The sequence below is a fragment of the Rattus norvegicus genome, chromosome 2, assembly GCF_036323735.1.
Source record: "Rattus norvegicus strain BN/NHsdMcwi chromosome 2, GRCr8, whole genome shotgun sequence".
Classification (NCBI taxonomy): domain Eukaryota; kingdom Metazoa; phylum Chordata; class Mammalia; order Rodentia; family Muridae; genus Rattus; species Rattus norvegicus.
Window position 1 is genome coordinate 188,188,751 of NC_086020.1, and position 21,019 is coordinate 188,209,769.

General features: G+C 42.2%; 1 protein-coding gene across 1 annotated transcript; it reads left to right on the plus strand.

Annotated features, from left to right (window-relative positions):
• Positions 1–32: 32 nt before the first annotated feature.
• On the plus strand, positions 33–20,815 carry Sec22b (SEC22 homolog B, vesicle trafficking protein). Its single transcript, NM_001025686.1, has 5 exons — positions 33–213; positions 6,356–6,465; positions 12,096–12,256; positions 13,876–14,022; positions 20,004–20,815. The coding sequence occupies exons 1-5, from the start codon at positions 139–141 to the stop codon at positions 20,156–20,158; spliced, it is 648 nt and encodes a 215-aa protein (NP_001020857.1). The 5' UTR covers positions 33–138; the 3' UTR covers positions 20,159–20,815.
• The last annotated feature ends 204 nt before the right edge of the window (positions 20,816–21,019 follow it).

Genomic DNA, 21,019 nt, shown 5'->3' on the forward strand with positions numbered 1-21,019 from the left:
AGCTGTTTCCGGCCACCTCAGCGGGAAGCAGAGCGGCCAGCAGCTAGTTGTTGGAGACCTCAGCTGGAGGTGTAACTGGCCACCGCGGGAGAAGAAGGGGCAGTGACTGAGGCGGCCGGGTCTCCGTAGCCAGGGAAGATGGTGCTGCTGACGATGATCGCCCGCGTAGCGGACGGGCTTCCTCTGGCCGCCTCGATGCAGGAGGACGAGCAGGTAAGCTGCTGCGGGAGTCCCGAGCCCGCCTGTTCCTTGGTCCAACTATGGATTCCTTCCTTGGACAAGTGAGACCCTGACGACCTCACAGACACTCCTCCTCCCTCCCCTCGAAACTCTTTTACCGTTTGCTAATGGAGAGGCTACCTGTGAGTAGAAATCTTTGTCGAAGGAGTTAGAGTTTGGCGTTAACTGTTCCTCTCGATACAGACGCACTGGAGAAAGCTTATCTTTGTTTAATTGTGATCACCCTTTTGTAATGACTTTTTAGGGGCCTTCTTAAATTTTAGGACTTTTATTTTCGGCTGCTGTTAAGGCTGCTGACTAATGCATCTGGGGAAGATCAACCCCTCGTTTCTTCACCTCGTTTTCCTGTAGCACCTGATCCTTGACCTAGCTTGATGACATATTTTGATAGTGGATGAGGTAATATTGCCACTTATAAAGTTGTCAAAGTTCAGTAAAGTGCCTACTTTCATGGTGATGCCTGATTTTCGCCTGCTCTAATAAAGTATTTATTCAAATGAGCCCAAGAATATGATCTGAACAAAGGAGATAGGGGGAGGGGAGTCATAGAAAACACTTATTTTGAAAAATATGTTTCCCATGAAGGGTAGGAGCCGGGTAGAGATGGGCAGAATCTGGTCAGCAGCATTGAATTCTAATGGAGAGGAACCAGAGTGGATTTGACATACCATTTAATATTAGTGGACCCCTAGTCTCTGCTTTGCGATTTTTCTGAAAAAATTCGTGGATTCTTTCTTAATTTTAAACTTGGTATTTATTTGATATTGGTCTGCCGAAATGGGTTTGTTTCATTGATGAGAAGTTCCCACAGGATTTTTTTTTTTCTGATTGTGATTCCATCATTTTCCTTTAGTAGTTTTGATTTTAAGTAATAAGCTGTTCTGAACCTTTAATGCCTACAAAAGCATCATCCTTAGACTCTTTTTACCATTATAGTAGTAGACAAAACATTATAGACTGCCACATACACAACAACACTGTCCTGAGTCTGCTAAGGGCAGTATTTCTTTGGTCCTCACACCAGCCATGTTAGAGTGTATGCTTATTGCCCTTCACAGAGGCTGTTGGGCTTACAGAGACTAGGCCACTTGCTTAAAGCACACAGCTAACAGGTAGGGAATAGCATGTGTCCTGGGTTTTTGTTGCTGGTGCTGCAGGTGCTGCTGGTGCTGGTGGTTTGCTTTGGGGGTTGGTCTGTTTTTATCAGAGACTATTCCCATTTGGAACTGGATGATCCTTTGTTGGGAGAGACTGTCCTGTGCCTTGTAGGGTGTCTGTCCTTGGCCTCTACTTCCAGATGGCAGAGGCACAATTCCTGTCCCATTGTTCTAACTACTCCAACTACTTATAGACATTTCCAAAAGTCCCTTTAGGACAAAATCAGTCCTGACTGAGAATTGCCGGTTACTGTAATCAGTATTTTATTAAGCTATTGTTTTAAAAATCAGTATCAGTTTGGCTCTAGACCAGAACCTTAGTTCCTAACCATTATTCTGTACTGTCTTGTTTAAGACTTTTCAACCATGTATTCACTTCTTACTAATGTAGAAATAACTTTTTAAAAAAAAAAAAATTGGGACAAGTTCTAGATAGCTAGAGCTTGCCTTGAACTTATCTCTCTGCCTTAGCCTTTTGACTGCTAGAGTTATAGATGTACCATGCCCAATACAGAAATAGCTTTTAAGACATAGATAATTTTGACCAAATAGTTTTATATTAAGTACTCTAATTGTCCGGTTGGGGATTTAGCTCAGCGGTAGAGCACTTGCCTAGCAAGCGCAAGGCCCTGGGTTCGGTCTCCAGCTCCGAAAAAAAGAAAAAAAAAAAAGTACTCTAATTGTCCAAGCCAAAGTAATTCATATACTTTTAGTTATTTGTACTGATACAACTTGAGTTATTTTTAGGTATTTGCTAGGTGCCGGTCCCTGTATAAGCTCTTAACTGACTTATTGCTAAAGATGACTGGTTTTTCAGATAGGACAGTATGGACTAAAGATGACTGGTTATTCAGATAGGACGGTATGGAGATTAGCATCCACATATAATATAGACAGTGTTTTATACAGTGTTGACTGCTTACCTAGTAATTCAGGCTTAGAACAGGTAGAGAAACAACTGTTTCTTCACAAACCCAGACTCGCTGACTAATAGTCCTGTCCCTTTCCTCCTCCTCCTCATCTTCCTCCTCCTCATCTTCCTCTTCCTCATCTTCCTCCTCCTCATCTTGCTCCTCCTCCTCCTCTTCACTCTTTTTATTTTTTTATTTTTTGCTTTCCTCTATAACGACCTCTTTCCTTTGCAGTTTCTTTTATCTACCTTTCTATTCTATCTCAAATGTATTATTGTATTTGCTTTAATTTTGCACTAGTTCTGGAAGGGCAGTTCGTATTTGGAAAAGGTGTTGGAGCTATGAGGTAGATGATAGGGAGCCCCAGAAAAACAAGTGATCTGCTGTGCAGTTGAGCTGCCTCACACCCCTTATCATTTCGGGGCTGTTACTGTAATTACCAATAGAGGAAAATGGCTAGTTCTTGGTTCTTGGTCCAACTGGCCTTTGCCCAGCTGAGTTCATCAAGGGTTTATCAACGATAAGGCCTAGCTGAACCTTCTTGGAAAATGCTAGTGATCTCTAGCAGTGCTGATGGGGGGAGTGGGAGATAATGGAAAGAGGACTCTGATGCGCCTCCAAGAGGCCATCATCCACGATGCCCACGATGAAGTGGGACTTGGCTGTCTGCTCCAGTAATTAACCTCTCACCCATGCCTGTTAAGTAAACCTGGTGTACTCATTGGTGTATAAAATAAAACCAAAACTGAAACATTCTTTGAAAGGTAAAGGGTGATATTTGGCCTAGTTGTCCACTAGGCCTAGGCAAGATGGGAAAAGTCCTGGTTCTGAGGAAATCACTGCCTTGTGCCTCTTGTGGTACAGAGACATCTTCATGCTCGTGGGTGATCTTGTTTGCCCATGGCAGTCCAGCCGTTCTCACTCCTTTGTTATTGGATCATAACATATCTTACAGTTGACCAAGGTTTGCTCTACATGAGTAGAAAGCACAGGCAGGGCATCTAGGTATTTTTAGCTGGGCCAACTGACTGTGAGCCCTTTGTGACTTTGACACTGAAAGCAAGCTGTCTGTCTGTAAGACACTGTTAGGTTGTTTTGTGGGATCTTCATCAGTTCCCACACAGTGCCATGAGCTTTTCTTGTTAGTCACATGGTTGACAAGAATTTGTTTAGAAGGTGGATCTACTGTTGAAACAATTTTAATCATGGAAGTGGGATGTCATATTTCTTGAAGCAGGTGCTATATGTGGTCAGATTATCTAGGTCAAATCCTAGCTCTTCCCTTTCTAGCCCATAGGGTTCTTGGCCAAATTTGGTTTCTAAAATATAATATTGGCATAATAATTTTAATCACCCCCTAGAGTAATTGTGAGTTAAATTATGTAAAGTGTTCAGACTAGTCCCTGACAGAAAATGAGCATTAACTTTATTTTTGAAGAGTTTTTCTAAATTTTAGCCAGAATTTACAAACCAGAATTGCATGTAGTACTCTTTGTACAAAGATGCAATGAACAGGATGGATATATAATTTTTATACTATTTAGAATTAATCCATGCTATTTAGAAAGTTTGGAGACATATAACCAAAGATCTTTACTCAGATATTCTCATATTCTTCCCCTACCCCCCACCCCGTGTGCGTGCAAAATTAATGTGTTATGCTGTAAGACTGACTTCATATTTCCAGTTAACAGTTGTACATGTTGAACATTGTCTCATACCATTAAATTTTTTTTTCTTTTTTCTTTTTTTTCGGAGCTGGGGACCGAACCCAGGGCCTTGTACTTGCTAGGCAAGTGCTCTACCACTGAGCTAAATCCCCAACCCCACTATTAAATATTTTAATGGATGCCTAATAGTCTGTTATGTGAATATGCCAGAAAAGTCATTGTTTAGCGAAGACGATTTTGTTCCTAGGAGTGGTAATGCCAGCTGAACCAGCATTAGTGTTGGCTGTCATACTATAATCTCTATGTAGATATGTCCCAGTGCACACGACAATACCTTTTTCCTTAGCACCTGAAATTGTAGCATGCTTCCAGCCATTATATCTTATAATTGTATGACTTTTAGTTTTGTTCTCTCAGGCTGTGGTAATACTTACATCATGCCTTATGAAGTTGGAAGGCTTGTGCTGATCTTTGATTGGCGGGGTCTGGCTTTGTTTTTGTTTGTTTGTGGGTTGGGTTTTTTCCCCATCATTTTCTTCAGCTTTACCTTTAAGGTAAGGTATTCATCTGCTTTGGCAATTGAAAACAGTCGTTGTGTTATTGGCTTAGGAATGAAGCTAGGATCGCTAGGTGGTTCCAGTGTGATGCCAGGGCTGACAGCCATCTATGTGTTGGTCTTCACTATGGCTTTGTAACACTTCCAGAATTAGTTGGGCACATGTGTTGTTGTGGGTTCAGATCTCTTCACGCCATATAATGGCATGGTGAAGCACTCAGGTTGGTAGATACCATTCACATGTGGAAATAGGACATTGTGCATTACTTCTTAGTGACTGAAAGCATGTGACAATATTTACAAACATGTACTTACTGACTAGTTGTGGATAAATGCATGCATGCATACTGCTTAATATGATAATGCCAATATCATGTCGTTAGGTGGTAGTAGTTATGATAAGGTACTCTTGAATGTGTGACTTTGATATGATATCCACATGCATGCATGCATGTATACATACATAAATACATACATACACACATATTGACACAAAGTGCTTTCTCAAGTGAATAGCATTATAACAGATGATTGCCATAACAGCAGTGCTAACTAACTAAGGTGAGTAATCCACAGTTGTGCATTGAGTGGACGCTGCCTGACTTCTGGCTTACATTATGCTTATTCATTACTTCATTTATTTTTGAATTTCAGGTCATCATTTTTCTGCATCTGTACCTTTGCAGACCTGCCATGTCCTAACTGCCTCCTCCTTTGTGGTGTCAGCTCAGGAGTATCCTGTCTAGAAGCTTAATAGTGTGCTCCCTCAATGTTAGACCCCAGACCCAGACTCTGGGAAAAGTGATATAAGCACTTTTATGTCAGTGTTATGAGATATCTGCAAAGGAAGGCTAGTTTATCTTTCAATACAAAATAAATAATTCTATAACTGGAATAATTAGGGCTTTCTGTTACATGGCAATGTGCATAAATTGTGTGGCTTATAAACAAAAACAGACACTGAGAAGTCCAAGGTGACAAGGTTAGCAGGTTTGGTGTCTGCTTCTCACTCATAGATAGCAGCTCTGTGTGAGTCTTCGTGTGGTACAGGGGCCAGTCTAGCTTTCCGGGATTTCATATGGGGACATCAGCCTCAATCACTAGCACTCCGTCATCATGACTGAGCATCTCCCAAAGGCTGCACTTGCCTCCATCAGCTGGTGATGAAATGCCACCAGCTTACTGATCTGGGCAGTAGAGACCTTCAGGCCATAGCTAACAGGACGTCCTCCTCAGGAAGAGGGCAGATTAACCACATGTATTTGTTCCTCCTTCTTCATGGACTGCCTTTCTCCTTTGAGTCTAGTAGGCTAGTAAGGTATGATGTGTATCCTTTCAAAACGCTGCAACCACTGAATACCCTCCTTTTCTTTCTAGTAACTTGTTCAGAGAAATGCTGAGCGTTTGAGGGTTGCCCTTTTGTGCGTAGCCCGCTTTAGTCCAGCTCGCTACCTACAGTGGAGAACCAGAGAGATCGGTGGAACGAAGGACAGTTGCCCTTTCAGCCTTACTGCAGTGGCAGTGTGCGCAGGATGGTGTGTGAGATACCTAACAGTAAAAAGCACCCCGAGTGCCTTGCACGTAGGTGACGTGCACACTTTCCTTCTTAGCACTTACATGTGGGATCTTAGAAATACTAGGAGTTAGGTTTTTTAATTTGTTCTAAAAGTAAGACATTTTATTTTTCTTTATTGAAATGGATCTTAATAACTGCTAAATGAAGGACTTATTTACTTAATATTCTTGTGATGTTATGATCTTCTGACTAGTATAGCTTTGTGTGTCTGTACTAAATTCTTCAATGAAGTTATCTTTTTTCAGTCAGGCCGGGACCTTCAGCAGTATCAGAGTCAGGCTAAGCAACTCTTTCGAAAGTTGAATGAACAGTCCCCTACCAGATGTACCTTGGAAGCAGGAGCCATGACTTTTCAGTGAGTATAGCTCTGATTTTGTGTGTGTGTGTGTGCGTGCGTGCGTGCGTGTTCAGGTATGAAATACAGTTATGTAACACCTTGTAAGAATATCACACTAGGGGCTGGAAGGATGGCTCAGAGGTTAAGATCACTTACTCTTCTTGTAGCGGAGACCCCAGGTTCAGTTCCTAGCACATACAATCACTTGTATTTCTAGCTTTAGGGCATCTGATGCCTTCTTGTAGCCTTCAAGGTTACCTCAACTCAAATATATTCTATTTTTAAATGTGCATTTAAAAATAAATGATCATACCCATATCTTTTAAATACTTAAAAAAATAATAGCACTGTGTTGTTTCCTTGTATGATACTTTGTGTGTGTGCATGTGAGTGTGTGTTTGCGTGTGTACCCATGCCACCAGTGCCAGAAGACAACCTCAGGTGTCATCCTCAGACCACCTTTCTCTTTTTTCTTTGCACAGCCATTTCTCTCACTGGCCTGGAACTGGAAAGTAGGCTAAGCTAGCTGGCCAGTGAGCCCCAGGGATCTCTGCCTGTCTCCTTCTCCAGTGCTGGGTTATAAATGTGTGTCATGGCACCTAGAACTTTTAAAGAACATATCTTAGGGACTGAACTTGGGACTTTAAGCTTGCAAGGCATGTAGTTTACCGATTAAGTGATCTCCCCTGCCCAGAATAGTAACGTTTCTTAAATAGTTTTAAAACTACAATCTGTTCATGGAAACACTTTTTCTATTTCTCTTTCTGGAAAACCAAAATCTTAATTATTTTTAAGTTAACATGCTTACAGTAATTTAAGAGGTTAACCTGTGCTCATTCTATACCTGTTATGCAGTAATAGATAACCTCATGCTTTAGGAACATCTTGGAGGCAGACACAGATAGGCTATTACTCCTGCTCAAAAGCTTCCTAACAGTGATACAGACCAATTCACATAACATCTCCAAGCTGTGGTTTTCTCTTCAAAGGATATCTCACCAAGGATTATAAGGGGATACATACATATTTAGCATCTTGCTTTATACATTGAAGAGATTCAATAAATATTTTAAAACTCTTAAGAGAATTGTGATGGTTTGTATATGCTTGGCCCAGGGAATGCCACCATGAGAAGGTGTGGCCCTGTTGAAATAGATATGGCCTTGTTGGAGCAGGTGTGTCACTGTGGGTGTGGGCTTTAAGACCCTCATCCTAGCTGCCTAGAAGCCAGCAGCCTTCAGATGAAGATAGAACTCTCAGCTCCTCCCGCACCATGCCTGTCTGGACACTGCCATGCTCCCACCTTGGTAATAATGGACTGAACCTCTGAACCTGTGAGCCAGCCACAATTAAATGTTGTCCTTTATAAAACTTGCCTTGGTCATGGTATCAGTTCACAGCAGTAAAACCCTAACTAAGGGCTGGAGAGATGGCTCAGTGGTTAAGAGCACTGACTACAGCACTGATTGCTCTTCCAGAGGTCCTGAGTTCCAATCCCAGCAACAACATGGTGGCTCACAACCATCTGTAATGAGATCTGATGCCTTCTTCTGGTGTGTCTGAAGACAGCTACAGCTATATATAATAAATCTTAAAAAACAAAAAAACAAAAAAACCTAACTAAGACAAGAATTTTAAAGCATCTAAGTTAGTGGCTGTAGAAATAGTGGGTTTCTGATTGGTTTTCATCACTGAGGATTGAACCCAGAGCCCTCATGCGTGCTCAGCAAGTACCTAGCATTAAATGATATCCCCCAGCCACTCCGTGGCTACAGACTGTGCACAAAGCTAAGAGAGGAAGGCAGTGTTACTTGTGTCAGTGCTGTACCAGAGTACCTTCAGGCGAATGCAGGGTGGAAAGTTTAGTTTTGTCTCATAGAGGCTACAGTCCATTACAGCAGGAGAGTCATAGTGGGAAGGGCTTGAGGAGCTGGTCCTAGTGTGTCTGTAGTCGAGAAGAGGAGAGGAACACTGCTGCTCAGCTCGCCCCATCAGTCCTGGGTGTCAGTCCATGGAAGCTGACATTTAGGGTGGCCGTCCATCTCAGCTAACTCAGTGCAGAAACTCCCTCAAAGATGTGCCCAGGGGTTCTGGACAGTTCTAGGTCCTGTCAAGTTGACAGCCAATATTGACCGTCACAGGAGCTTTATTGGGCTTTTAATTATCGACAGATAATTGTTAAATAATAACATGCCAAGTTGAATCTTTAAAAAAAGAGTAAAGGTTGAAAAGGAAAGATGTTATAGGAAGACCACAGCAAAGGAAAACAGGATCAAGTAAGTAAGTAAACTTCACTGTGTCAGTAGCAGGGTGCTAAGGTGTCTGTTAGGACAAAGAGGAACCCCTCGGTTTAACTGAAAACCGAACAACGGATAAGCGCTGTAAAACAAAAGTCCTTGAGTTTATCACTAAGTATCCTTTAAAAGAAAGTGGTAGACACATTTTATAAGGTAATTACATATTATCTAGGGTACTTTAATCTAAACACTAGAGAACATGACCATTTGGCCATATGAGGTGGTGTGCACCTGTAGTCTAAGCTGTTCTGGAGGCTAAGGCAGAAGAGCTGCTTGAGCCCATGAGTTGAGACTAGCCTAGAGAACTTACCCAAAAATCATATGTATGTTTAATTATATGATACAGTTATCTTCCATGTCCACAGTTCTGCCCTTGTAGAAACCATGTCTGTAACCAAGAACCATGCACTGAGAATATTTCAAAAAAAATTTTTAAAAATATCCGCATGAAGCACATGTAGGCTTTGTGGGAGTTTTTTCTTATTATTCCCTAAACAATATAACAGCAATATGACAAGGCGTTTATTTTCTATTAGGTATTTAAGGTGATTTGAAGTCTACAAAAGATCCGCATGGGTTTTATGCAGCTATTATTCCACCTATATAAGGGACTAAGGCATTTTCCAGTTTTAGTAACTGTGGGTCTCCTGGAAGTGATCCACTGCAGATACTGTGGGAGGACTGTACCTCCACAACAGATAGGGAGTAAAAGACCTGGGAAGAGCGTTCCTTCTCATTCCTGTAGGACTTTTACAGTCTCTGGTTTTCCCTACTGAAGAGCTAGTAAAGATTTATCCTTTGCTAGACCTTGCCTTGTCTTCACAAATGCCCATCCTTTCTAACGAGCCAGTATCCTCCCCACAGAGGCACACATTCCAACAAGCACAGTGCTTTAGAGCAGGGCTTGTTAAACTTTTCCTTAATTTCACAGGATTCTATGTGACCCTGAGTGTGCAAACTAAACATTTATTAAAAACGATTTTTAAATAATTCTTCGGTATACAAATAAATTTTCTGTTTAGTTAAAACATAAGCAAATTTGCATGCTCATGAAATGAATGTGCTTTATTTTTACATAAAGGGTTAAGTCTGGACTGAGTATTTGATTCTATGGGGTGTAGAACATCCTAAGTACTTTTCAGTTATCTTCATTTAATTTTATAGTCTTCATTGGTGAGGACAGTGCTTTGTATAAGTGTAGACTGCAAAATGGCAAAAGTGTGGCTAAGGGCATTTCAGAAACTGGTGGAAATTCTGTTTAGCTCTCAAGGCAGAATTCATTTAATGAAATTTGCAATAAAAATTTAATGCAACTCAAATCAGCAACTCAAACAGTAAATTTTAAAATCAAGCATGCTACTAATAAAATGTGTACTTCTTTGATAATTATGTAGTGGGGAACGATGCCAGGAAAATGTCTTTGTTTTCTATTATCAAATCATCATTCCTTAAGAGCAGAAAACGTGACACGTACGTGGAAACATTTCCGTCGTGACACAGAGCCGGCTCAGGTTGAGCGCAGGTGTTTGGGCCTTTGTGAGCCCGAGGCCTGACCTCCTGCGCAGGGCGTACGGCTTGTGTGCTCAGAGAGCCGGCTGCAGTGAAGCACGCTATCGTCACTGGAGAGCCCTGCTGAAAACACGCTGGGTTCAGAGTTTGCTCATCAGGAACAAGCTAGTGTTGCCAGATTTTCTGTAGTCCCCACATTCAGCTACACAGTGCTGTAGGGGGTCACAATCCTCAGGTTAAAATCATAACTGAGGCACTTCGAAGAAAGCAATACATTACTATTGGTGTTTGATGAAAGGAACTAGAAAAAAAGAAGTTACCTAAGCTCTCATATGAGAACAAATGGAATTTCTCTGGATGTGTAAAAGCACCACAGTGAGAAAGTGTAAGCAGGTGTGTAGGGCCTAGTTTGTTACAGTCACTGTGCCATTTGGCTGTGTGGTAAAATGTGACAGAACATTTCATCTGAAAGGCTATAAATACTATGGCCGAATTTGACTTTACTGATATTATGCGTCCCTGTAGCTTTAAGTGGGGCAGTCAGGCCTGTTTACTTCTCCGGGAATGAGACCAGCGTTATAAATGACAGCGCAGGTTAACATCAAGGAGGTCCTTTAATCCAGATGCCCAAGCAGTGGTCGGACAGCAGTTTACTAAGCGTTACTCTGTGCCTGAGAGAGTGTGTAAGGCTTTAGATGGGCCTTTGTGGGGCTCTAAGATGTCTCAGGAGTGAGGAACAGAAGGCAGGAATGCGATGATAGCGGACAAGTTACCCAGAACAAAGAACTTGTGACTTCATCCACTGTATGTACAGGCTCTGTTGGTGTATGTGTTGTTGGAAGAATGAGCACCACGGCCAGCCGGGCAATGGTGGGCAATGGCGGTGCACACCTTTAATCCCAGCACTCAGGAGCAGAGAGGAAGGCTGATTTCTGAGAGTTCGAGGCCAGCCTGGTCTAACGAATTCCAGGATAGTTAGGACTACATACAGAAACCCTGTCTTGAAAACAAAACAAAACACAACAAGAGTCCTGTGGCTAAAAGGTTTGAGAGGCTCTTAGTAAATTTTTTCTCTAAGATTATCCCAGTCACAAAGCTCTTTCCCAGAATAACAGAAAGCTTATTGTCACAAAAGGGAATCCCACAAAGAATTCTCTTAGTGAATGATTTCCAATTGATTTTTAGAGTTCTTCTAGCCAGAAATAAGCAACATGACTATTTTTGAGGTGGCTTTTTCTGTGCCAGTAAACATTTTCTCATTTAACTTCTAACTTTTATCCCATAAGTTTTTAGTTTTAATGTTATGGCTGGAAGGACTTTGATATCTGTTTATTAATATGTTTGTCATATGGGGTCAAAGGATGATGTCTTGGCACCTGTAGCTTTTAAAAAATGACCTCTTAGGTGTTAATGTATACTAATTGAAAATATATAGTGAATAAGCAATGCCTGCACTCGGGCTTTTTTCTATATACTTTTATGTTTATGAGTGGTGTGTGTGTGTGTGTGTGTGTGTGTGTGTACTATGTGCATGCCTGGTGCCCTCAGAGGTCAATAAAGGGGTTCAGATCCTCTGGCTCAGGAGTTACAGATGGTGTGGCTGGGTGCTGGGCATGACTCAGGTCCTTTGCAAGAACAAGAAGTGCTCTTAAGTGCTGAGCCGTCCTTGCCAGCCCAGGTCTTTTAGGTATATGTTTAATGGTGGGAGGATGGTTACTTTCTTAGTTCTAACAATTTGTGACTTAGGTGGAATATTTTCTGAAGTTGATAAGGTACTGAAAATCAGCATCAACCGGAAGCACCATTACTTCATAAATAACTGTGTTTTGCTTTTCCCTCCAGCTACATTATTGAGCAGGGGGTGTGTTACTTGGTTTTGTGTGAAGCTGCCTTCCCTAAGAAGTTGGCCTTTGCCTACCTAGAAGACTTGCACTCGGAATTTGACGAGCAGCATGGGAAGAAGGTGCCCACTGTGTCTAGGCCCTATTCCTTCATCGAGTTTGGTAAGATTAGACCCTGCGTTCTCCCCTCAGGGACTAGCATTATGGAGAAACTTTGACACACTGCTTAAAGATTGACATGTCTCCCCCTGGAGTTTGCCTAGGAAGGTTTGGTTTGTTCCCCTCTCCAAATTTACCTTTTCCCCCCTTTTTGAATGGAGAAGGCTTCCTTCTTACCACTAAATTCATCCAGTCTTTCATCACCTTTTGTTATCTAGTTTAATTCCTTATTAGTGTCATTTGTAGTTACATGAAGTCTACTTGATTATCTTATAACTGAGTCGTATTCTCCAATCTATAGACTCTCAAAATAAGACTAATTTTATGGAAATCAGAATTTGGAAATCAAGAAAAATGATGAGTGATGATTAGAACCTGTAGTTTAAAAATGTATGGTATTTGAAAACCGTCTTTACTACATTCAGAAGTAGTACGTGTGAGTGTCTGTCTCTTTGCACAGGAGTTAGGGAAGGCTCAGTACCAGTCAGACCTGTAAAAGGCTGGGCTGTCAGTAGGTCAAAGGGAATGGCCTGTGCTGTTAGGCGGGTCACCTTGCTTTATCATAGTAGAGAAAAATTGACCAAATGCTAATTTTTTAATGTTATTTTCCTGGCTAATTAGTTTAGTAAATCCAAGTGACCAATAAAGCACGTGTATCAAGGTTACAAAGGAAATAGATGGCTCACTCAAATTAGTTTCAGGGGAGTTAAGATGAGAATGAACTATAAGATCATACCAGGTATGGTGGCTTGGGACCATAAACAGTCGTTGTTCCCACTCTCAGGCTGAAGCTGTAAAGGAAAGGCTCAGTGTTTGAACTGAAGGAGACCATTTAGGGGGAGACCAACTGGAGAGGGGCAGAAGCTTTAGTGGGGGGTATTGCTAGACCACAGTGAGTGCTCAGGAAAGTGGGAGTGGGTCTAAGTACCCTGACTGCACTGCCTGCTTCCTCCTCTGCTGGATTTGCTTCAGGGCCAGAGCCCGACTAGAAGTGGGGGGGGGTCAGGAGCCCACTGATGTGCTCCACCCAGGTCAGCTTCCCAAAGTGCAGGGGAACACAGTAGGGGTTGAAAGCCAAGTTAGAGGTATCAGCACACACGGCAGTAGATGGTTTTGGCAGAGACTGACATTACTTTTATAGTAGGTCATTCCTACAGTTTTGAGAAGTTGCACGTGTAGGCTCTAGATGAATGAGGCTACAGCCCTGTAGTGGTAATTTGGAAGCTTTCTATCAGGTTTGGTTTGAGGTTGAAGCATGAGGTAAGTTTGGAAAGTAGGCTGCTGATCGATCACTAACTCTCTTAGTAATGCCAGCATTATTATAGGGGTTGTGTAGAACTAAGTCATGGAACCTAAAGGGCTCTCTGAATATAGGTTGAGATTTTCTGTCTTCAGGAACGGTTTACTAGAGTGAGTCTGGTTATCTCTAAGAATTCTGATAGTAAATGCCTCAGACTAAGAGATGTTCGAGGGGCAGTTCTCCTGAATGGTCATCTTAACATTTTACAGACGAAGAGGTCAGAGCCAGCAGCAGACAGGTGTAGGAATACACTCAAGTTCTGATCATTTTCAGTGGCTCGAGAAGCAGGAAGGTTGGTAATGGTTACCTGTCCTCACTCTAGACACCTTCATTCAGAAGACCAAGAAACTCTACATTGATAGCCGTGCTCGGAGAAATCTCGGCTCCATCAACACCGAATTGCAAGATGTGCAGAGGATCATGGTGGCGAATATTGAAGAAGTCCTACAGCGGGGAGAAGCACTCTCAGGTACCTGAAAATGACGTCAGAGATCAGCCCTGACTTGCCGGGAATTCGTGCCTTGTGTGATTAATTTTGTGCACTAGAACAGGGTAAAGGACTCATCCAGAAGCAGTTACTGTTTCTAAGAATTTACAAAACAAACAGAACATTTGTACAAGTTAAATAAATTAAAAAGAAGACTGAGAGGCTGTGGCCAAGGATGTGTGGAAAATGAGACTGTAAATACACGTCATTCTCCCAGCTGTCAGGCTCTGTATCTCAGTTAGGTCGGCTTCCTTGCTGTTCCTTTTTAAATTATTACTCTATTTTTTTAAAAAAGATATTCCTCTGAATCACAGTGTTGAAGTTTTTTTTTAAAGATTTATTTATTTTGTTTTAAGATTTATTATACATACTGCCTGCATGTATGCCTACATGCCAGAAGAGGGCACCAGATGGTTGTGAGCCACCATGTGGTTGCTGTGAAATGAACTCAGGACCTCTGGAAGAGCAATCAGTGCTCTTAGCTATCTAGCCCCTCCTTGCCATTCTTAATAGCGCATTCTGACTCAGTATCACCTGTTCTTTCGAGAATTGAAGACAGCTTCCCTGGTCCCTGTAGCTCAGGTCACACTGGTTTCCTACCTTGGACTGTTAAAATATTTCATTATACAGTCTCCAGCGTGTACTGTGTAATATTTATTTGTATGTATGTATTTTCATGTGTGCATATGAATATGGAAGCAAGGTCAGCTCTCACTGCTGCTCCTCACTGCCTTTCACCTTGGCGTTCTGAGGTAATCTGTCCCTGACCTGTGGTTTTCAGTTATGCTAGGCTGGCAGACCCAGGGATCTATGTATCTGACTCCCAGTGTTGCAGTTATGAGCATATTCCTCTCCACCCCCTACACTTTGTTATGCGAGTTCTGAGGACTTACTCAGGTCTTCGAGCTTGCCTGGCAAACACTTGACTGTTTGAGCTGTCTCTTTGCCCTCGGTTTTGTTATGTGTATATATGTAATTATGTGTGCACACTTGCTGTGGCTATATATGGAAGTCAGGAGGCAGCCTCAAGTATTGATCCTTGTTTTCTATGTAATTGAGACTCTGTGAGTTTTATATGTTTGTCTGTCTGTTTGAATTTGGATATTGTCTCACTATATAGCTCTGACTGGCCAGGAACTCACTGTATAGATCAGCCAGGCCTTGAATGGCAGAAATCTACCTGCTTGTACCTCCCTAGTTCTGGGACTAAAGCCATATGCCACCACACCATAAGACTGTGTCTTCTGTCTTTTCATAGGCCAAGCTGGCTGGCCTGTGAGCTTCTGAACATTCTCATGTCTTCTCTCCTCACACTTCAGAGCTACAGCATCTGGCTTTAAGTGAATTCTGAGGATCTGAACTAAGCTCTTCATGCCTGCGTGGCAAGTGCTTTATCCACTGAGCCTTCTCCCTGCGTATATCACATACCTGTAAAAAATATATGTTACTGTGTCTTATATGTATGCTTTATGTAAATCCATATTTAACATAACTATTTAAACATATTTTTGGCTATGTTTTTGAGATGATCTTTTAACATTTTTATATCCATTTATTTTATGCTTATGTTTTGTCTGTATGTCTGTATGTGCACCACATGTGTACATGCGTGCATACTCACAGAGATCAGAAGAGTGCATGAGATCCCCTAGACCTGGAATTAGGGATAGTTGTAAGCCACCATGTGGATGCTGGGAACTGAACCTATGTCTTTTACAAGAGTGCACATGCGTTTTAGCCACTGAGCCATCCAGGCCCTTGAGACAGGGTCTTACTGTGTATCTCTGACTTGCCTGGAACCATTTGTTTCTGCCTCCTGAATGCTGGCATTACAAGTGTGTCTTATGCCCAGTTTATATAAACATATTTAAAGTAAATTCAGTTTGTAAAATGAAGGGGAGATTTTTTTCAGTGATAGTGATTATATTATCTAAAATAATTTTGTTATAGATAGCTGGATAAAAATTTGATCAAGATACATATGTAATATTATTTGAACATTAGATATGCACATGTAAGCTCTTCATTTCTGTGTGCTTATGTGTTTGTATTTGTATTCGTCTGTGTGTGTGTGTGTGTGAGTGTGTGTGTGTGTGTGTGTGTGTGTGGTGTTTGTTCATGTTTGTGTGGGTGTGTGTGAAGTTATGTCTGTGCTTGGGTGTGTGGCAGCCAGAGGTTGATGTCTGATCTTTCTCTGCTCCTCTCCACCTTACTTGTTGAGCCAGGCTCTCACTGAACTGGAGCTCCCTGAGCTATGCTGACTGGTGAGCTCCTGGGACCTGCCTGTCTCTGCTCCCTAGAGTGGACATACAGACATACAGTGCTGCACCAGGTTTCTGTGTGAGAGATGTAGATCTGAACTCATGCCCAGGTTTGAGTGGCAGTTTCTAAGCTATCCCTCCAGCCCTAGGCTCTTTGAGGATAGATTTCATGAGTGCTGTGTGTCTCCCATACTTTGTGTTTTCATCATGATTACAGGTAGATTTCTGTAATGAATTTCTTATGTCAGCGTTGCTGTGTATTCTTCAGCAGGGAGTATAGCCTCTGTGTCAGAGGCTCAGTTACCACAGCACACGGCTTCCTGTTCTTTAAGCATCACATTGTGTGTGTAATTACTATTGTAATAGACTTGAGAGTTCCTACTTGAGATAAAGTGGACTAACAAAAAACTTGTCTTAAACCCAAACTTTATATGTCTCCACTTACCACAAGGTAAGCGTTCTCCTGCAGAGCTCCTGTTTGCTGCAGGGCTGGCAGGCACACTGATTCACAGGTCTGCACTTCTGCCTTTAAGTAGATTCGCCTGCTTGGGGAGTGCAGAAACTACTCAGGGACTCATTAAGTATGAGTGAGTGGACTCGGCATCTTCTGCGAGCTTCCTTGCTGTGGGCGATCTACTGTGGGCGTTCTCTGTGTTGTATGCATTACTTTTCTCCTTGCTGTGACCAAACACTTGACAAAGCAGCTTGAGGAGGTAGGGTTTGGTGGGCTTCACAGTTTAAGGGGACATAGTTAATCACAGCAGACTCAAGGTATTAGGGTGTACAGCTGCAGTTCTTTGCCTCCTCTCTTACCAGTGTAATTAGAGTAGCAGACCTGAAGTACAGTAGGGACTAAAAGCCCGGGGCCTATCAGAACCCACATTCTCCAACTAGGTCTCATCTCTAAAAAGTGATAGTCCAAAAATAGTGCCCCCAGCCAGGGGAGCAAGAGTTCAAGCACATGAGTGTGTGTGTGTGTTATTTCACTCCCATAACACTCACTCAGCCTTCATCTGAAATAAGCGGATCAGGCCAGTTTCACAGACATTAATTAATTGACATCTCTTTGTCGGTAACATTTGTGATCTGGAACCTTTTCCAGATGAGGCTCAGCAGACGCCCTGCTAGTATTCAGCAGAATCCATTGGTCCCTGGAGTCAAAAAAAAAAAAGAGCTGTAGTAATGTATGTAGAAGGAGCAGAAAAATATGGGCAGGAAACAGTTTCTGAAAGAAGTCATCTTAAGTAAGGGAAAACATATTTGAATAAAGTATATTTCAGGACAGTAAAAAGATTAGCATTTTTAAACTGTTTTCTTCTTTTGTAACATTGATCTCTACCTGGTTTTCTTTCTAAATGCGTGTTTATAGCTCATCCATTTTGCATGTAATGCACAATCTTTTGCATTTCAGCAACCTCAAATTACCCTTCTTAAGTGCTGGGTTGTGTTTCTTTATTCAAAGGTATTACCTCTGCAGAACTGCAAGTTCCACAAAGACCAGAGTCCTGGGTGCTTAGATTCTTACTGTCCTCTGGCACATCTCATCTGTTGTGTTGGGAATCTGCCCCATGACTCTAAGGAGAGTCTTGTCTTTGTACACTATGTATTTCAAAAGGTTCCTCTACACAGGGATGCTCTTAAACGTTACTTGTCTCAGTCTGGGAGTGGTGGTGCAGCTGTACTCTGGCAGGAGGCCTGCAAATCAGGGATAACCTTAGCTGCACAGCAGTGCCCCGGCCTTCGGCAAGCAAATCACAACTTAGTCCAAATCGCCCGTTTATTCTTAACAAACGGAGTCATTCAGCATTGCAGAGTTCTAATTGAATAAGAAATGGGTTTGATTGAAATTTAGGAAGGATCTTAAGACAGACAAAGATTCCTCTGGAGGAAAAAGAAAGTATGCACTGGAGATGTAAATTCTGGCTTCTCAAATGGGCGGTCATGGCAGATGTTTACTGAGCACTGGCTGTATGCCCTGTTATACGTACTCGGGATTCACCAGTAAACATATCAGTAAAACCCCTGTCCAGCTGGACGTCATTATGTTAAACAAAAAATGAGCCAGACTCAGAAAGACAAACACTGGATATTTGCTCTCACATGTGTCAAGAAAGCAGTACCCCGGATGGCGCTGCAAAAGCAGCGGGAGAAATTTAAAAAGATGGGGAGAGGGGAAGGAAGTTAATGGAAGCCCTGTGCCAGCAGAACAGAAAGGGCACTGATGAGGGACTGGGCGATGAGAGTGGGGAGGGAGGACGTTGAAATATGAATAGTATGATGATACACATATCTAGAGGGATAATGCAATTCATTACTTTGTATAAAGTCAAAAATTAAACTAAAGTGGGAGGAAAAGACCCCTGAGCAGTTGATAGCTTCTGGTAGACGGCCCAGAGGGACAGCTGGGGGCACCGTCATGGTGCCTTCTCCTCAAACACTCTTGTGATTCCTAGTGTCAGTTGATAATTGAGTACCTCTTGCGCTTATATTAAGTAATACCACGTTTCTCAATCAGAACCGGTTGGTTAAGTAACTGTACATATTCCAAAGCTGTTGCACGTAGCTTTTGCTACCCCGCCTTAACTCTGGGAACAGCCCCCGCCAGCTTCCTTTGAATCCCAAATGAAAGACACACACACTTGTTCCACTTCATCTTGTCCCTTTGGCACCCTTGCTGGGCACTGCTGTCTGCCGCCTGGAAGAGCGCGCCCTTACCAGTACTCTTAGCTCCGCACCTCTCCACCTGCCCTCAACTTCAGTTGCTCAGTTAGATCTGGTCCCAGCCAAACATCCCTGACCACCCGCCTGCAGGATTAGGAAACAGATTGAAAATTTGGAAGCAGTGAAAAGGAGAATTCTTGGTGTCAGTTGGAATGTTTGTTTTCATAGTTAAGCTATGTGGACGACAACACATCACAAATATTGGGGCAGTCTTTGTGGAAATGCTAAGACTTAACTTACTAGACATTTGTGGGGTTTTGGGGTTTCTATAGAACCTGTGACTATATTTTAATCACAGTTTAGCTTTCATATGTGTTGAAATGCTCAATCTAATAGCTTTGATTTTGTAACAGTCTTTACTCTGTGAAGAATCTTGGAATTAGCAATCACCATGAAAGTATAACTTAGCACTCGGTGTCAGATTAATTGAGCATTTCTGGTTACCTAGTCTTCTTGCATGTGATTTAGACCACTTAGCGTGTAGATAGGGTAATTAAGGGTAGAGAGATGGATCGTAGGTTAAGCGTGCTTGCCGCTCTTGCCGAGAACCCAAATTTGTTTACCAGCACCCACATCTAGTGGCTCACAGTTGTCTGTAACTTTAACACCCCAAGATCCAACGCCCTCTTCTCACTTCTAGGGCATCCTGTACACATAAATAAAAATAAGTAGATCTTTCTTTAAAAAAATGAAACCACAGACAGTTATCAGGTAGTGCTGAGCACTCACTCTGCGTGCCTCGCATGCTCAGGCCCTCCGCCGCACTGAGGCGGGAGAGCTGCTGTTACTAACCTGCTGACACCATCACTCTAAACAGTCGGTGTGCCTACTCAGATTTGGTAACACAATTATTTTATTATTAAACATAGTTTAAACTCCATGGCTTATTTATTCCACCAGTCATGTTCGTTATTTTTATGCCTTAATGTTTTGATAAACTACTTGAGGTCTAATTAAAGTTTCCCGTTTTTATCTTTTCAGCATTGGATTCGAAGGCTAACAATTTGTCCAGTCTATCTAAGAAATACCGCCAGGATGCGAAGTACCTGAACATGCGTTCCACCTACGCCAAGCTTGCAGCAGTAGCCGTGTTCTTCATCATGCTGATAGTGTATGTGCGGTTTTGGTGGCTGTGAGATAGTGAAGCCTCGTCACTAGTAAGGGAGAACCTAGAACCCAGCAGGTGTATGTTTTCAGGAAACTGAGCTCACAGGGCTGTGTGTTAGAACCCAAGTGGAACTTCTGCCTCTAAAGACCTTGCAAGAAAAGACCTGTCCTGAAATGAAAGATGGCGCCTCGTTTAAGGAAGCTTGACCCATGTGGATGTCTCCGGGGCAGAGACCTTCTCTGGGTGCTAAGCCATATGTATTAGGGAACAGTAGGTTGTCTGTTTTGTTTCTTCCCTCCCCAGTACATTTGTGAGACAGCAGAGATGGGGCGGTCTCTCTGATGGAGCCATCAGTGAGATTTAAGGTAGCCAACCCATTCTAGCAGCATCCTGAAATTCTGTCAGAGTTTCCCTTTGGGGAGTCCTAACCTTAATCGACATTCCTTTGTTGGTTACATGTGTGATTAACTTTCAAGTAAGACTCAAAGTATGTGAAGGTTAATTGCTTCGGTGCACAGGTCCTGTGTGTTGGCCGCTGTAGGAAGTTAACTTTTGTTTTTTGTTTTTTTTTCTTTTATATTTTGCTTATTGCACAGTTGCTTTGGAATTAAATCAATTATATTAATATGCCTTGAAATTATATAGTATTGCTTGACTAAAAGGATGAATTTTTTTCTGTCATTTATTCTTTGTTGTTTGTTTTTCTTTTCTTTTTTTGTTTTGTTGAGACAGGGTCTCTTTAGTCTCGGTTGTCCTGGAACTCATGTAGACCAGGCTGGCCTTGAACTTACAGAGGTCCACCTTCCTCGTCGTTCACTCTAACTCTCTCGGGACATTGTTATTTGGGGCTGTTTGGGCTCTGTAGAGTTAGTGTGGCACAGGGTGGTCA

Bases quoted from the DNA above. Each gene is read 5' to 3' on its own strand.
- Sec22b (NM_001025686.1), top strand. From the start codon at position 139: ATGGTGCTGCTGACGATGATCGCCCGCGTAGCGGACGGGCTTCCTCTG. The intron at 12,257-13,875 runs GTAAGATTAGAC...TCCTCACTCTAG, and splicing joins CTATTCCTTCATCGAGTTTG to ACACCTTCATTCAGAAGACC. The intron at 14,023-20,003 runs GTACCTGAAAAT...TTATCTTTTCAG, and splicing joins GCGGGGAGAAGCACTCTCAG to CATTGGATTCGAAGGCTAAC.